Source organism: Oncorhynchus mykiss, chromosome 17 (genome assembly GCF_013265735.2).
Source record: "Oncorhynchus mykiss isolate Arlee chromosome 17, USDA_OmykA_1.1, whole genome shotgun sequence".
NCBI classification, from domain to species: domain Eukaryota; kingdom Metazoa; phylum Chordata; class Actinopteri; order Salmoniformes; family Salmonidae; genus Oncorhynchus; species Oncorhynchus mykiss.
In genome coordinates this window covers 79,687,227-79,706,598 of record NC_048581.1, presented here as the reverse complement: position 1 = coordinate 79,706,598, position 19,372 = coordinate 79,687,227, and the positions used below count along the sequence as shown (strand labels likewise).

Genomic DNA, 19,372 nt, shown 5'->3' with positions numbered 1-19,372 from the left:
GTGTATTTATCCCTGTGTTTCCTGTCTCTCTGTGCCAGTGTATTTATCCCTGTGTTACCTGCCTCTCTGTACCAGTGTATTTATCCCTGTGTTTCCTGTCTCTCTGTGCCAGTGTATTTATCCCTGTGTTTCCTGTCTCTCTGTACCAGTGTATTTATCCCTGTGTTTCCTGTCTCTCTGTGCCAGTGTATTTATCCCTGTGTTTCCTGTCTCTCTGTGCCAGTTCATCTTGTATGTTCCAAGTTAAACAGCGCTTTTCCCGTACTCCTGCCTTTGCTATTCTCTTTTTTCTAGTCCTCCCTGTTTTGACCCTTGCCTGTTCTGGACTCTGTACCCGCCTGCCTGACCATTCAACCTGCCTGACCATTCTGCCTGCCTGACCATTCTGCCATGCCGTGACCACAAACCTTTCTGCTACTCTGTACCTTCTGAACTCTGATCTGGTTTTGACCTTTTGCCTGTCCAGGGCTATTCTCTTGCCTACTCCTTTTGGATTATTCAGCATTGTAAGACTGCAACCATAAAAAATCTGCCGTTTCCAGCTACAAACGTAATTTCCAACATTAACAATGTCTACACTGTATTTCTGATCAATTTGATGTTATTTTAAAAACAAGTACATTTCTGAGTGACAATAAACTTTTGAACGGTAGTGTGTATATATACAGTTGAAGTCGGAAGTTACATTAACGTAGGTTGGAGTCATTAAAACTCGTTTTTCAACCACTCCACAAATGTCTTGTTAACAAACTATAGTTTTGGCAAGTCGGTTAGGACATCTACTTTGTGCATGACACAAGTCATTTTTACAACAATTGTTTACAGACAGATTCTTTCACTTATAATTCACTGTATCACAATTCCAGTGGGTCAGAAGTTTACATACACTAAGTTGACTTGTACCTTTTAAACAGCTTAGAAAATTCCAAATAATTGACATCATTTGAGTCAATTGGAAGTGTACCTGTGGATGTATTTCAAGGTCTACCTTCAAACTCAGTGTCTCTTTGCTTGACATCATGGTAAAATCAACAGAAATCAGCCAAGACCTCAGAAAAGAAATGTAGACCTCCACAAGTCTGGTTTATCCTTGGGTGCAATTTCTAAACGCCTGAAGGTCCCATGTTCATCTGTACAAACAATAGTACGCAAGTATAAACACCATGGGACCACGCAGCCGTCATACCACTCAGGAAGGAGACTCGTTTTGTCTCCTAGAGATGAACGTACTTTGGTGCGAAAAGTGCAATTCAATCCCAGAACAACAGCAAAGGACCCTGTGAAGATGCTGTAGGAAACAGGTACAAAAGTATTGATATCCACAGTAAAATGAGTCCTATATCGACATAACCTGAAAGGCCACTCAGCAAGGAAGAAGACACTGCTCCAAAACTGCCATAAAAAAGCCAGACTACGATTTGCAACTGCACATGGGAACAAAGATTGTACTTTTTGGAGAAATGTCCTCTGGTCTGATGAAACATAAATAGAACTGTTTGGCCATAATGACCATTGTTGTGTTCGGAGGAAAAAGGGGGAGGCTTGCAAGCCGAAGAATACCATCCCAACCATGAAGCACGGGGGTGGCAGCATCATGTTGTGGGGTGCTTTGCTGCAGGAGGGACTGGTGCACTTCACAAAATAGATGGCATCGTGAGGGAGGAAAATGATGTGGATATAGTGAAGCAACATCTCAAGACATCAGTCAGGAAGTTAAAGCTTGGTCGCAAATGGGTCTTCCAAATGGACAATGACCACAAGCGTACATCCAAAGTTGTGGCAAAATGGCTTAAGGACAATAAAGTCAAGGTATTGGAGTGGCCATCACAAAGCCTTGAACTCAATCCCATAGAAAATTTGTGGGCAGAACTGAAAAAGCATGCGAGCAAGGAGGCCTACAAATCTGACTCAGTTACACCAGCTCTGTCAGGAGGAATGGGCCAAAATTCACCAAACTTATAGTGGGAAGCTTGTGGAAGGCTACCCGAAACATTTGACCCAAGTTAAACAATTTAAAGGCAATGCTACCAAATACTAATTGACCCACTGGGAATGTGATAAAATAAATAAAAGCTGAAATAAATTATTCTCTCTACAATTATTCTGACATTTCACATTCTTAAAATAAAGTGGTGATCATAACTGACCTAAGACAGGGACTTTTTACTAGGATTAAATGTCAGGAATTGTGAAAAACTGAGTTTAAATGTATTTGGCTAAGGTGTATGTAAACTTCCGACTTCATCTGTATATATGACTGTAATGTGGAATGATTTAGGGGCTGGTTCTTGTAGTCATTAGCCCTGGGGCCCTGCTACTAAAAAGCAAAGACCCGAAAGAATGCATCCAGAGACAATACAATCAAATGAATGGTCTGGAAAGAGACCCTGACAGAGCTGAGATAGGATGACCTATGACCTTGAGAAATCAGGAGAAATCAAACACTTTAATATCTATTTCACACACCATTTAATTCCAATGGATTTAAAACCCTGAACGACCATCGCAACAGGTGTTATGACCACCAACAGTCCAAAAGTCAAAATGTTGGACCATCGGGGTGATCATATTACCAACCCAGGCACCATCGCCATAGTTACAATAGGAAGGAGAAAGAAGCGTGGTCTGTCGTTACGGAAACAGATGCGACAGCAGCAGTGCAGAGGAAGAGGGAACAGCCATATCATTGAGTCGTATGAAGTCTCCGGTGTTATTGAACATAGAAGATGGGCCAGATCAGGTAGGTAGCACACACACACACACACACACACACACACACACACACACACACACACACACACAGACATAGACAAACACAAATTCTACTGTCTGTCTTACATAAACACCATTCTCTCAGAGTCTGACAGCTTGCTCCACCGGTTAGTTTAAGATGCTCTGCGCTGTTCCTAATATGCCAAAAGATCATGCCCCCCTAATCTAATTACAGTGTCATTCAGTCGAGTGTTCACCCAAAAGGAAATTAGAAAAGCACACCAAATCTAAAAGCATATCTGCCTCTCCCCTCCCTCCCCCTCTCCCCCTCACAACAAGTGTGTTTTAATGGTTTCCCAGTCGCCCCTGCCTAGATTCATTACCTGGTCTAATTATAAAGGCACATGAAATCAGCTCCAATACATTATTAGTATTTGCAACAATATGATATTTTCTAACTGTTTTCATGGCTGATTAAAGACATGGACAGATATGAAAAAACGGTGGAGGGAGGGGAAGGGGTGAGGGTCAGACAGAAGGAGAGAGACAGAGGGATGAGGTAGAGATAATGGTAGAGAGAGAGAAAGAGAGAGAGAGGAGAGAGAGGAAGTGAGTGGGAAAGGGAGAGAGCTGGCTTTTCCACTTGAAGAGACGGTGAAACCATATTGGATGCAGTTACCTATGAACAGGTGTGCTGTGTGAGGGCACTGTGACCCAAATGCAACTACCTGCATGGGTACACATCCGATTGAGCAACATTAAAGCTGACCAGCTGGCCACAGGCAGACAGAGATGAAGGCATCAGTCCTGCCCGGCCCTGAGCGAAGGGGACAGATGCACTGACAGACAGAACCACCCTGGGTTGGTGGGAACAGCGGGTGGAGAGAGGTGCAGGCACTGCCACCCCCAAACTTCAGCTTCAGTGTAAGCGACCATGAATAAAAATGGACTTCGCTGGGAAGTATGGCTCATAATAATTTGTTTAAAATCAGTTAAAGCCTATTCTCAAATATCCCCTGGGAGGCGAGGGGTTAAAAATCAATTTGTGGGAAGTGTACCATGACAGCTAGCTCGTATCCCTGGAGACAGAAGATACACACACACACACTCCCCGCTGTTGTATCTTGTGATGGATGTGAGAATGAGTGTGTGTGTGTATATATATGGGGGCATCTGTGTGTTTGTAAATCTGAGAATGAGTGGAGCACACACACAAACAGACACATACAGATACACACACAAACGCACCAAAAACACACACCAAACACACACAAAACACAAGCCAAGTAAACACTGAACGTTCTGAGATGTAGACATTAACAGGGAGTGGTGTTCTGCTGTTTTAAAGGTCAGGTGTTGTAAAATACACCGTTCAACCTGCTTTGGCCTTACACGCACAACACAGATTCACCATTATGTACAAACAGGCCGTGGGACATTATCAAATGCTCAAACATACATAAAACATCTTCACTCTGGGTGGTGCATGTGAGTGTGTACATGTGCCTGTAATTCTGATAGCATTGACATTTAAAAGACAACAAAATACAGGTTGTGTTACTTTGGTGGATAAATGTAAATATGAAGAGACAGATAGAGTGCGAGAGATGGGTAGAAATATGGATGAAATGGTGAGAGAAAGAGAGAGAGAGAGTGCGAGAGATGGGTAGAAATATGGATGAAATGGTGAGAGAAAGAGAGAGAGAGAGTGCGAGAGATGGGTAGAAATATGGATGAAATGGTGAGAGAAAGAGAGAGAGAGAGTGCGAGAGAGAGGGAGGTTCTAACTTTACCTTGATACTGTCCAGCCAGGGAAAATCTGTCTGCAGCTGCTCCGCCTCCCTGGCCAGCCTCTATACAGGAAACACACATGAAGCAGAGGTCAGGGTCAAGGGTTAATACAGAGGTCAGGGTTAAAGGCTCCTCTGGTTCAGTGGGTAGGTGTCAGAGTGTGTGGTTGTGTGTGTGTGCCAACCTGTTCTCTAGGGAAAACACTAAGTGAACTAAGTGCTGTTCATAGACTGTATAATTCTAGAGGCAGTGACGGGTGCCAAGCTCAGCATGCTCCTCAATGGGCTTACACATTTCTCCTAACTGTCAGGGGAATTTCATTTCTGTAAGGCACAAGCTAAATGACTACAATTTCAGACCATGTACTGTAGCAAAATGGTGCCAGACACATTTAGGCTAGCTATAGTGTGTTGGAAAAAAACTGTGATTACAACGGTGTTATTCCAAGGGGTAATACAGTTAGCATTTGGAGTGGAGAAGGTGAGGGCCATTGAATAACATGAACATGTTGAATAAAATGTCACTTCTCCAAACCAAAAGGACAAGGAATTTTTGTCAAATGCCTTTTCGTGGCTAAAGGGGTTCAGTGCAACGTTGCTTGCTTTATTTTCGTATTCTCTGCACGTTTTTCGCATTTTGGTTCATAACTATTAATAGTTATAATATAGGTCTGACATAATTAATTGCACAGGGATTATAACATGGAGTATTACTGTCTATGTGTAGAGGCTTATGGGCGACAGACAATATCTCGTCGCCCAATGGCAAAATAGAGTGAGTCTCTAAAGAGACAAGTCTCTTCCCTGTGTCTGCATGGTACCATGCCTCAGTACTGTGTCTAGGTTTCCTCTCTGTTCCCACTTCAACCCCCTAGGGAAATATCTGGTTTGCGTCCCCTATCAGCCAGTCAACCAGCCAGTCAACCAGCCAGTCAGCCAACCAGTCATCCACCCAGCCAGTCAGGCAGCCAGCCAGTCAGTCAGTCAGCCAGCCAGCCACACAGTCCCTGGGCTAGAAAATGACAAACCCTTTTTAGACTCCCACTAAGTGGACTTTCATTTCTGGTACATCATCAAAGGGACCACATTCCCCAAGCACATTTTCTTCTCTCCTAAAGGACGGACAGTGATAAACTCTCGTTAGAGAAAGAAGTGTCCTATTTCTGTCTGAAGGTCCATCCCCCCGAGCCCCCCATCACCAAGACCCTCCCACTCACAGCTAGCCAGACCTAGCCCCTCCTACTCCGTTTATGATATCACTAACCTTGTTAGTGAAACAATAGCTGAATGCCAGGATCATAAGGGTCTTAATCACCTGAATGAGGATTATATTAAGAAACAATGAAATGTAGATTTTATTCAGTCACTACTAATGAGGTGAACCAGTGAAACAATGACACATACAGCAGAGCTAATTAGTCTACTGAAATGATCACCACAAAGTTCATTAAAGGAAACTTCCTCAGTTGTGTGACAGTGTGGCGTTGTGTATACAACGGAGGGGTCAACCTAGCTAAAGGGCACTCTTGAGTGTTCGTAATCCAACAGTTTTCAATTAGCGATCAACAGTGGAGTGTGCTGCTGGCTAAACAATTACTTCCAGATTCGACACTGCTCTGAATTGGCCTGAGAACTGAACACATGACTAAAGGGTTAGCCCTCTATGTCACATATGGCAAAACAATAACAGATCTAAGTGAGAACCTTTTGTCTCACCCTTCATGTATAGTATGACTTTGCATATACTGTAAATGATTTGTGAATGCTCAGGAAGATATAAAGCCTTTACGAGTTCTTGTTTTTCTAAAGTGGGACCTTTCAATGCCAAACGGTGGTAGTCCGTCAATACGTCTCTGTCTATCTGTGACGTCTCTTCAAGGAGACGGAAATTATAAAAAGGAGAAGAGGACATGAATCATGATGAATGAGGAAATACAAATGTAGGCCATGACACTGCATATGAAGAATGGTTCCTCCCTCCTTCTCTGTCCTTCCTTCCTGATGATCTGTCTTCTTCCTCAGTCATCTGTTTCTCTGGCTTCTTCCTCAGTCGTCTGTTTCTCTGGCTTCTTCCTCAGTCATCTGTTTCTCTGGCTTCTTCCTTAGTCGTCTGTCTCTGGCTTCTTCCTCAATCGTCTGTCTCTGGCTTCTTCCTCAGTCGTCTGTCTCTGGCTTCTTCCTCAGTCATCTGTTTCTCTGGCTTCTTCCTCAGTCGTCTGTTTCTCTGGCTTCTTCCTCAGTCGTCTTTTTCTCTGTCTTCTTCCTCAGTCATCTGTTTCTCTGGCTTCTTCCTCAGTCATCTGTTTCTCTGGCTTCTTCCTCAGTCGTCTGTTTCTCTGGCTTCTTCCTCAGTCATCTGTTTCTCTGGCTTCTTCCTCAGTCGTCTGTTTCTCTGGCTACTTCCTTAGTCGTCTGTCTCTGGCTTCTTCCTCAATCGTCTGTCTCTGGCTTCTTCCTCAGTCGTCTGTCTCTGGCTTCTTCCTCAGTCATCTGTTTCTCTGGCTTCTTCCTCAGTCGTCTGTTTCTCTGGCTTCTTCCTCAGTCGTCTTTTTCTCTGGCTTCTTCCTCAGTCGTCTGTTTCTCTGTCTTCTTCCTCAGTCGTCTGTTTCTCTGTCTTCTTCCTCAGTCGTCTGTTTCTCTGGCTTCTTCCTCAGTCGTCTGTTTCTCTGGCTTCTTCCTCAGTCGTCTGTTTCTCTGGCTTCTTCCTCAGTCGTCTGCTTCTCTGGCTTCTTCCTCAGTCGTCTGTTTCTCTGTCTTCTTCCTCAGTCGTCTGTTTCTCTGGCTTCTTCCTCAGTCGTCTGTTTCTCTGGCTTCTTCCTCAGTCGTCTGTTTCTCTGGCTTCTTCTTCAATATTGTGTTTTTACAGTCTCTCAGTAAGGCTCCATGTCTCTGGGCCGTATCTCTCCTCTAGCAGTTTAAAGTAGTACCTCCCTGCTCCAATACAGCCATGTGTCTTCATGTGTCTCTCCTTACTGTGTGTTGGCCCAGATGAATGGGCTACACAAACAGACCATGAATCAGACTGAGAGACGGATATATATATAATCTATGTTGGTGGCTGGAGCCAAGCCACTTAGTGCAGCTGGATGAGCATAGTGAGATCAGAACAGTACAGAACAGATAAGACCAGTACAGCACAGGCCGGCCCACACAGTACAGAGACATGGACCCAGTCTAACTACTGTAACACAGCACAGTCCAGCAGTTTCAATATCACTGCTTTAATGTCTCTAACACCATCTATATCCCTGATGGTGATGCTACAGACAAGGTCAAGCAGTAGAAACACTGTGTGCTGTCCAACAGAGTGCTTTACTGCAGCTATACATCTCCAACCGTTCACACTATATAATCGACTAGCTGACAGTATTACTGTACTGTACAAGAGGTGGATCCATGGATCATCAGAGCTGTTTGTTCAGTCCTTGTCTGTGATGTTACTGCAAGCCTGGCGGATCCGAGGATCTCTCTCTCACGATCTCTCTCTCTCTATCTCTCTGTCTCTCTCTCACTTCTAAACTTGTGGAACTTAAAAGCCATAATGAAAAGCTCAGTGAGAGGCGATTAGCACATTTAATATTCCTAACTGTTCTATTTGCTCTGTTCCAGAGGAGAGTGGTTTAATCACTCAAAGTTGTGTTATTTTAGGAGGAATGACAGCATACCAGGGTCCAGCCATGTCATGCTGTGTTGAGCCCACTAAACGACACACCACACCGTAACGCCTACCCCGCCCACCCGCCTGTTTGATTTCTGCAGTGAGTTAGGGTCCTCCAGTCCAGACCTCCACTCAGCCGGCCTGTGTGACAATAAGGGCACTCAGCACAACACATTGTTCTCCGGGTTGATCTCGAGGGCACTCGAAAAACAACACTACACAGACCACTCAACAAAACACACTGTGTTTAGTCCGTGTGATTGCGGCGGCAGTGTATTGCGGCACTCAACACCTGTTTATTGACCTCTAAACACTGTGTCTGGGTGACATACAGTAGTCTGCAATAACATAGGGCCCTTAACACTGTGCATGACTGCTAAAGGTGGTTCGATAACATCCCCACAGTGACATCTGCAGTTAGCAAAGCCCCAAAAACAAGTCTGCTCTGACTTCCTGCCTGTCAATCTTACCAGTGACCAAGTGAGCATTCAGACACTTCCGTCACATAAGGTTAAATCTACCAGTTGGTCAGCAGTATTTTGCCTGAGTCCTATCACCCTGTGTCCAGTAGGGGGAGAAGCTCCAGTCTGACTGGACCAGTGGTCCTCCTCAGCAGCCAGCCAGTTGAGCCTGTTAGAGTGAGTGCAGTCCGTCTGCAGAGAGAGTCCATTATGTCTGTCTCTCTTCTAGCACTGGGCTGGGATTATGGTCAATCATAGAAATCACTCAGTCCCACAACCACCACCACAGATGGAGGGACTTTCAGCTCCAGAATTTAAAACATCTCAGACTAACTCTTTCTCTCTCTTTCTGTCTCCCCCATTATTTTATCTCTTCCTCCTGCTTTGTCCTCCATCATATGCCGTACATAACCTGTCACTTTCTCTCCATCTGTCTTACTTTCTACCTATCAGCAGGGTTTTACCCCTCCTCTAACTTGGTCTAAATCTAACCCTAGACTATTTCCAGCCACTTAAAGTGTTAAAAAAAATACTGTCAATTAATAAATCAATCATCGATTACTCTCTGAGAAGAACAGAGAAGTATATTGTGTACAGTACAATGATGCATTCATGGACCCTTCTAGTCAGCTTTCTATTCCGCAACAAAGCCTCCTTCACTCACGCCGCCAAACTTACCCTAGTAAAACTGACTATCCTACCGATCCTCGATTTCGGCGATGTCATTTACAAAATAGCTTCCAATACTCTACTCAGCAAACTGGATGCAGTTTATCACAGTGCCATCCATTTTGTTACTAAAGCACCTTATACCACCCACCACTGCGACCTGTATGCTCTAGTTGGCTGGCCCTCGCTACATATTCATCGCCAGACCCACTGGCTCCAGGTCATCTACAAGTCCATGCTAGGTAAAGCTCCGCCTTATCTCAGTTCACTGGTCACGATGGCAACACCCACCCGTAGCACGCGCTCCAGCAGGTGTATCTCACTGATCATCCCTAAAGCCAACACCTCATTTGGCCGCCTTTCGTTCCAGTTCTCTGCTGCCTGTGACTGGAACGAATTGCAAAAATCGCTGAAGTTGGAGACTTTTATCTCCCTCACCAACTTCAAACATCTGCTATCTGAGCAGCTAACCGATCGCTGCAGCTGTACATAGTCTATCGGTAAATAGCCCACCCAATTTACCTACCTCATCCCCATACTGTTTATATTCATTTACTTTTCTGCTCTTTTGCACACCAGTATCTCTACCTGTACATGACCATCTGATCATTTATCACTCCAGTGTTAATCTGCAAAATTGTAATTATTCGCCTACCTCCTCATGCCTTTTGCACACAATGTATATAGACTCTTTTCTTTCCTTTTTTTTCTCTACTGTCTTATTGACTTGTTAATTGTTTACTCCATGTGTAACTCTGTGTTGTCTGTTCACACTGCTATGCTTTATCTTGGCCAGGTCGCAGTTGTAAATGAGAACTTGTTCTCAACTGGCCTACCTGGTTAAATAAAGGTGTTCTCAACTAGCCTACCTGGTTAAATAAAGGTGTTCTCAACTAGCCTACCTGGTTAAATAAAGGTGTTCTCAACTAGCCTACCTGGTTAAATAAAGGTGAAATAAAACAATACAAATATTTGTACTGTACATGATTGCATCATTGTACTGTACACCTTTGAAATGAATGCAAGTGGGAACACAGCATTGATGTGGACCTCACGCATTGGCATTTGTCATGTATGTTCTCCTAATTAGACTAAGCCCTATAATGAGAGACATCCAATGTGAAGTTCTGATTCCTGTGCTGAGAGGACAGTGATAACATGACCATACTGTTCTCTCCTCAGAGAGACACAACAATATGAAGGTCAATAATGAGGAGAAATAATGACCCTTAATCCCAGGTCCCTGGTTGCTCTCCCATATGCAGCTGAGCATTGTAGTTCTTCTGAGCTGGCTTGGAATGAGGAAGTGCGTGGATGGGAGAAAGACCCTGCGGGTGTGGTTGGGAGACCCGGTCTCTGTTCTGTGGTCCAAAGAGACCTGTGGCGGGCCCGTTCTGCAGAGGCTGTGTGCGTAGTGCTATTATAGCCCTGTGCAGAGATAATCCCTGCCTTTGTTTCCCCCTAATCTTCCCCTTCCCTCCACAACGGAAATGATATCACTTCCTCTTGCATTTCCCCGCTCCTCATCACTAAGCATGCAGTCTGTCTGTCTGTCTGTCTCTCGCTCTGCAGTTTCCACAGAGACCAGTTACTATACAGACCAAGCAGGATGCTGCCACCTACCCACCACAGCACTAGTAGAACACCCAATTTCTATAGCAGAACGCCAGATTTCTATAGCAGAACACCAGATTTCTATAGAAGAATAACACATTTCTAAAGAACACCAGCTTTCTATAGTAGAACACCAGATTTATATAGTAGAACACCAGATTTATATAGTAGAACACCAGATTTATGTAGAAGAATAACATATTTCTATTGTAGAACACCAGATTTCTATAGTAGAACACCAGATTTATATAGAAGAATAACATATTTCTATTGTAGAACACCAGATTTCTATAGTAGAACACCAGATTTATATAGAAGAATAAGATTTTTCTATTGTAGAACACCAGATTTATATAGCAGAACACCAGATTTCAATAGTAGAACACCAGATTTCTATAGCAAAATAACATATTTCTATAGAACACCAGATTTCTATAGCAGAACACCAGCTTTCTATAGTAGAACACCAGATTTCTATAGTAGAACACCAGATTTCTAGAGTAGAACACCAGATTTCTATAGTAGAACACCAGATTTCTATAGCAAAATAACATATTTCTATAGAACACCAGATTTCTATAGCAGAACACCAGATTTCTATAGTAGAACACCAGATTTCTATAGTAGAACACCAGATTTCTAGAGTAGAACACCAGATTTCTAGAGTAGAACACCAGATTTCTATAGCCGAACACCAGATTTCTAGAGTAGAACACCAGATTTCTATAGTAGAACACCAGATTTCTATAGAAGAATAACATATTTCTATAGAACACCAGATTTCTATAGTAGAACACCAGATTTATATAACAGAACACCAGTTTTCTATAAAATAATAACATATTTCTATAGAACACCAGATTTATATAGCATAACACCAGATTTATATAGCAGAACATCAGATTTCTATAGTAGAACACCAGATTTCTATAGTAGAACACCAGATTTATATAGTAGAACACCAGATTTATATAGTAGAACACCAGATTGATATAGCATAACACCAGATTTATATAGCAGAACATCAGATTTCTATAGTAGAACACCAGATTTCTATAGTAGAACACCAGGTTTATATAGTAGAACACCAGATTTATATAGTAGAACACCAGATTTATATAGCAGAACATCAGATTTCTATAGTAGAACACCAGATTTCTATAGTAGAACACCAGATTTCTATAGCAAAATAACATATTTCTATAGCAGAACACCAGATTTCTATAGTAGAACACCAGATTTCTATAGCAGAACACCAGATTTCTATAGTAGAACACCAGATTTCTATAGCAGAACACCATATTTCTATAGTAGAACACCAGATTTCTATAGCAAAATAACATATTTCTATAGCAGAACACCAGATTTCTATAGTAGAACACCAGATTTCTATAGCAGAACACCAGATTTCTATAGTAGAACACCAGATTTCTATAGCAGAACACCAGATTTCTATAGAAGAACACCAGATTTCTAGAGCAAAATAACATATTTCTATAGTAGAACACCAGATTTCTATAGCAGAACATCAGATTTCTATAGTAGAACACCAGATTTATATAGTAGAACACCAGATTTATATAGCAGAACATCAGATTTATATAGTAGAACACCAGATTTCTATAGCAGAACATCAGATTTCTATAGTAGAACACCAGATTTCTATAGCAGAACACCAGATTTCTATAGTAGAACACCAGATTTATATAACAGAACACCAGTTTTCTATAAAATAATAACATATTTCTATAGAACACCAGATTTATATAGCATAACACCAGATTTATATAGTAGAACACCAGATTCATATAGCATAACACCAGATTTATATAGCAGAACATCAGATTTATATAGTAGAACACCAGATTTCTATAGCAGAACACCAGATTTCTATAGCAGAACACCAGATTTCTAGAGCAAAATAACATATTTCTATTGTAGAACACCAGATTTATATAGCAGAACATCAGATTTCCATAGTAGAACACCAGATTTCTATAGTAGAACACCAGATTTATATAGCAGAACATCAGATTTCTATAGTAGAACACCAGATTTCTATAGTAGAACACCAGATTTCTATAGCAGAACACCAGATTTCTATAGTAGAACACCAGATTTCTATAGTAGAACACCAGATTTCTATTGTAGAACACCAGATTTATATAGCAGAACATCAGATTTCTATAGTAGAACACCAGATTTCTATAGTAGAACACCAGATTTCTATAGCAGAACACCAGATTTCTATAGTAGAACACCAGATTTCCATAGCCGAACACCAGATTTCTATAGTAGAACACCAGATTTCTATAGTAGAACACCAGATTTCTATAGCAGAACACCAGATTTATATAGTAGAACACCAGATTTCTATAGTAGAACACCAGATTTCTATAGCAGAACACCAGATTTATATAGTAGAACACCAGATTTCTATAGTAGAACACCAGATTTCTATAGCAGAACACCAGATTTCTATAGCAGAACACCAGATTTCTAGAGCAAAATAACATATTTCTATAGTAGAACACCAGATTTCTATAGGAGAACACAAGATTTCTATAGCAGAACACCAGATTTCTATAGTAGAACACCAGATTTATATAGCAGAACATCAGATTTCTATAGTAGAACACCAGATTTCTATAGTAGAACACCAGATTTCTATAGTAGAACACCAGATTTATATAGTAGAACACCAGATTTATATAGTAGAACACCAGATTTATGTAGAAGAATAACATATTTCTATTGTAGAACACCAGATTTATATAGTAGAACACCAGATTTATATAGAAGAATAACATATTTCTATTGTAGAACACCAGATTTCTATAGTAGAACACCAGATTTCTATAGTAGAACACCAGATTTCTAGAGTAGAACACCAGATTTCTATAGTAGAACACCAGATTTCTATAGCAAAATAACATATTTCTATAGAACACCAGATTTCTATAGCAGAACACCAGATTTCTATAGTAGAACACCAGATTTCTATAGTAGAACACCAGATTTCTAGAGTAGAACACCAGATTTCTAGAGTAGAACACCAGATTTCTATAGCCGAACACCAGATTTCTAGAGTAGAACACCAGATTTCTATAGTAGAACACCAGATTTCTATAGAAGAATAACATATTTCTATAGAACACCAGATTTCTATAGTAGAACACCAGATTTATATAACAGAACACCAGTTTTCTATAAAATAATAACATATTTCTATAGAACACCAGATTTATATAGCATAACACCAGATTTATATAGCAGAACATCAGATTTCTATAGTAGAACACCAGATTTCTATAGTAGAACACCAGATTTATATAGTAGAACACCAGATTTATATAGTAGAACACCAGATTGATATAGCATAACACCAGATTTATATAGCAGAACATCAGATTTCTATAGTAGAACACCAGATTTCTATAGTAGAACACCAGGTTTATATAGTAGAACACCAGATTTATATAGTAGAACACCAGATTTATATAGCAGAACATCAGATTTCTATAGTAGAACACCAGATTTCTATAGTAGAACACCAGATTTCTATAGCAAAATAACATATTTCTATAGCAGAACACCAGATTTCTATAGTAGAACACCAGATTTCTATAGCAGAACACCAGATTTCTATAGTAGAACACCAGATTTCTATAGCAGAACACCATATTTCTATAGTAGAACACCAGATTTCTATAGCAAAATAACATATTTCTATAGCAGAACACCAGATTTCTATAGTAGAACACCAGATTTCTATAGCAGAACACCAGATTTCTATAGTAGAACACCAGATTTCTATAGCAGAACACCAGATTTCTATAGAAGAACACCAGATTTCTAGAGCAAAATAACATATTTCTATAGTAGAACACCAGATTTCTATAGCAGAACATCAGATTTCTATAGTAGAACACCAGATTTATATAGTAGAACACCAGATTTATATAGCAGAACATCAGATTTATATAGTAGATCACCAGATTTCTATAGCAGAACATCAGATTTCTATAGTAGAACACCAGATTTCTATAGCAGAACACCAGATTTCTATAGTAGAACACCAGATTTATATAACAGAACACCAGTTTTCTATAAAATAATAACATATTTCTATAGAACACCAGATTTATATAGCATAACACCAGATTTATATAGTAGAACACCAGATTTATATAGCATAACACCAGATTTATATAGCAGAACATCAGATTTATATAGTAGAACACCAGATTTCTATAGCAGAACACCAGATTTCTATAGCAGAACACCAGATTTCTAGAGCAAAATAACATATTTCTATTGTAGAACACCAGATTTATATAGCAGAACATCAGATTTCTATAGTAGAACACCAGATTTCTATAGTAGAACACCAGATTTATATAGCAGAACATCAGATTTCTATAGTAGAACACCAGATTTCTATAGTAGAACACCAGATTTCTATAGCAGAACACCAGATTTCTATAGTAGAACACCAGATTTCTATAGCAGAACACCAGATTTCTATAGTAGAACACCAGATTTCTATAGTAGAACACCAGATTTCTATTGTAGAACACCAGATTTATATAGCAGAACATCAGATTTCTATAGTAGAACACCAGATTTCTATAGTAGAACACCAGATTTCTATAGCAGAACACCAGATTTCTATAGTAGAACACCAGATTTCTATAGTAGAACACCAGATTTCTATAGCAGAACACCAGATTTATATAGTAGAACACCAGATTTCTATAGTAGAACACCAGATTTCTATAGCAGAACACCAGATTTATATAGTAGAACACCAGATTTCTATAGTAGAACACCAGATTTCTATAGCAGAACACCAGATTTCTATAGCAGAACACCAGATTTCTAGAGCAAAATAACATATTTCTATAGTAGAACACCAGATTTCTATAGGAGAACACCAGATTTCTATAGCAGAACACCAGATTTCTATAGTAGAACACCAGATTTATATAGCAGAACATCAGATTTCTATAGTAGAACACCAGATTTCTATAGTAGAACACCAGATTTCTATAGTAGAACACCAGATTTCTATAGCAGAACACCAGATTTCTATAGCAGAACATCAGATTTCTATTGTAGAACACCAGATTTCTATAGCAAAACACCAGATTTCTATAGTAGAACACCAGATTTCTATAGGAGAACACCAGATTTCTATAGCAGAACACCAGATTTCTATAGCAGAACACCAGATTTCTATAGTAGAACACCAGATTTCTATAGCCGAACACCAGATTTCTATAGTAGAACACCAGATTTCTATAGTAGAACACCAGATTTCTATAGAAGAATAACATATTTCTATAGAACACCAGATTTCTATAGTAGAACACCAGATTTCTATAACAGAACACCAGTTTTCTATAAAAGAATAACATATTTCTATAGAACACCAGATTGATATAGCAGAACATCAGATTTCTATAGTAGAACACCAGATTTCTATAGTAGAACACCAGATTTATATAGCAGAACATCAGATTTCTATAGTAGAACACCAGATTTCTATAGTAGAACACCAGATTTCTATAGCAGAACACCAGATTTCTATAGTAGAACACCAGATTTCTATAGTAGAACACCAGATTTCTATTGTAGAACACCAGATTTATATAGCAGAACATCAGATTTCTATAGTAGAACACCAGATTTCTATAGTAGAACACCAGATTTCTATAGCAGAACACCAGATTTCTATAGTAGAACACCAGATTTCTATAGTAGAACACCAGATTTCTATAGCAGAACACCAGATTTATATAGTAGAACACCAGATTTCTATAGTAGAACACCAGATTTCTATAGCAGAACACCAGATTTATATAGTAGAACACCAGATTTCTATAGTAGAACACCAGATTTCTATAGCAGAACACCAGATTTCTATAGCAGAACACCAGATTTCTAGAGCAAAATAACATATTTCTATAGTAGAACACCAGATTTCTATAGGAGAACACCAGATTTCTATAGCAGAACACCAGATTTCTATAGTAGAACACCAGATTTATATAGCAGAACATCAGATTTCTATAGTAGAACACCAGATGTCTATAGTAGAACACCAGATTTCTATAGTAGAACACCAGATTTCTATAGCAGAACACCAGATTTCTATAGCAGAACATCAGATTTCTATTGTAGAACACCAGATTTCTATAGCAGAACACCAGATTTCTATAGTAGAACACCAGATTTCTATAGGAGAACACCAGATTTCTATAGCAGAACACCAGATTTCTATAGCAGAACACCAGATTTCTATAGTAGAACACCAGATTTCTATAGCCGAACACCAGATTTCTATAGTAGAACACCAGATTTCTATAGTAGAACACCAGATTTCTATAGAAGAATAACATATTTCTATAGAACACCAGATTTCTATAGTAGAACACCAGATTTCTATAACAGAACACCAGTTTTCTATAAAAGAATAACATATTTCTATAGAACACCAGATTGATATAGCAGAACATCAGATTTCTATAGTAGAACACCAGATTTCTATAGTAGAACACCAGATTTATATAGCAGAACATCAGATTTCTATAGTAGAACACCAGATTTCTATAGTAGAACACCAGATTTATATAGTAGAACACCAGATTTATATAGTAGAACACCAGATTGATATAGCATAACACCAGATTTATATAGCAGAACATCAGATTTCTATAGTAGAACACCAGTTTTCTATAGTAGAACACCAGATTTATATAGTAGAACACCAGATTTATATAGTAGAACACCAGATTGATATAGCATAACACCAGATTTATATAGCAGAACATCAGATTTCTACAGTAGAACACCAGATTTCTATAGTAGAACACCAGGTTTATATAGTAGAACACCAGATTTATATAGTAGAACACCAGATTTATATAGCAGAACATCAGATTTCTATAGTAGAACACCAGATTTCTATAGTAGAACACCAGATTTCTATAGCAAAATAACATATTTCTATAGCAGAACACCAGATTTCTATAGTAGAACACCAGATTTCTATAGCAGAACACCAGATTTCTATAGTAGAACACCAGATTTCTATAGCAGAACACCATATTTCTATAGTAGAACACCAGATTTCTATAGCAAAATAACATATTTCTATAGCAGAACACCAGATTTCTATAGTAGAACACCAGATTTCTATAGCAGAACACCAGATTTCTATAGTAGAACACCAGATTTCTATAGCAGAACACCAGATTTCTATAGAAGAACACCAGATTTCTAGAGCAAAATAACATATTTCTATAGTAGAACACCAGATTTCTATAGCAGAACATCAGATTTCTATAGTAGAACACCAGATTTATATAGTAGAACACCAGATTTATATATCAGAACATCAGATTTATATAGTAGAACACCAGATTTCTATAGCAGAACATCAGATTTCTATAGTAGAACACCAGATTTCTATAGCAGAACACCAGATTTCTATAGTAGAACACCAGATTTATATAACAGAACAACAGTTTTCTATAAAATAATAACATATTTCTATAGAACACCAGATTTATATAGCATAACACCAGATTTATATAGTAGAACACCAGATTTATATAGCATAACACCAGATTTATATAGCAGAACATCAGATTTATATAGTAGAACACCAGATTTCTATAGCAGAACACCAGATTTCTATAGCAGAACACCAGATTTCTAGAGCAAAATAACATATTTCTATTGTAGAACACCAGATTTATATAGCAGAACATCAGATTTCTATAGTAGAACACCAGATTTCTATAGTAGAACACCAGATTTATATAGCAGAACATCAGATTTCTATAGTAGAACACCAGATTTCTATAGTAGAACACCAGATTTCTATAGCAGAACACCAGATTTCTATAGTAGAACACCAGATTTCTATAGTAGAACACCAGATTTCTATTGTAGAACACCAGATTTATATAGCAGAACATCAGATGTCTATAGTAGAACACCAGATTTCTATAGTAGAACACCAGATTTCTATAGCAGAACACCAGATTTCTATAGTAGAACACCAGATTTCCATAGCCGAACACCAGATTTCTATAGTAGAACACCAGATTTCTATAGTAGAACACCAGATTTCTATAGCAGAACACCAGATTTATATAGTAGAACACCAGATTTCTATAGTAGAACACCAGATTTCTATAGTAGAACACCAGATTTCTATAGCAGAACACCAGATTTCTATAGCAGAACACCAGATTTATATAGTAGAACACCAGATTTATATAGTAGAACACCAGATTTCTATAGTAGAACACCAGATTTCTATAGCAGAACACCAGATTTCTATAGCAGAACACCAGATTTCTAGAGCAAAATAACATATTTCTATAGTAGAACACCAGATTTCTATAGGAGAACACCAGATTTCTATAGCAGAACACCAGATTTCTATAGTAGAA

At 39.1% G+C, this 19,372-nt stretch overlaps 1 protein-coding gene across 4 annotated transcripts in view; it reads right to left on the bottom strand.

Annotated features, from left to right (window-relative positions):
• LOC110493268 (voltage-dependent calcium channel subunit alpha-2/delta-2) overlaps window positions 1-19,372 on the bottom strand; it is a 296,498-nt gene that overhangs the window by 137,715 nt on the left and 139,411 nt on the right. For all 4 annotated transcript variants that reach the window (XM_036948226.1, XM_036948229.1, XM_036948227.1 and 1 more), the window contains exon 4: window positions 4,506-4,565. In XM_036948226.1, the coding sequence (XP_036804121.1) occupies window positions 4,506-4,565 (60 nt within the window). The remainder of the gene's footprint in view (window positions 1-4,505; window positions 4,566-19,372) is intronic.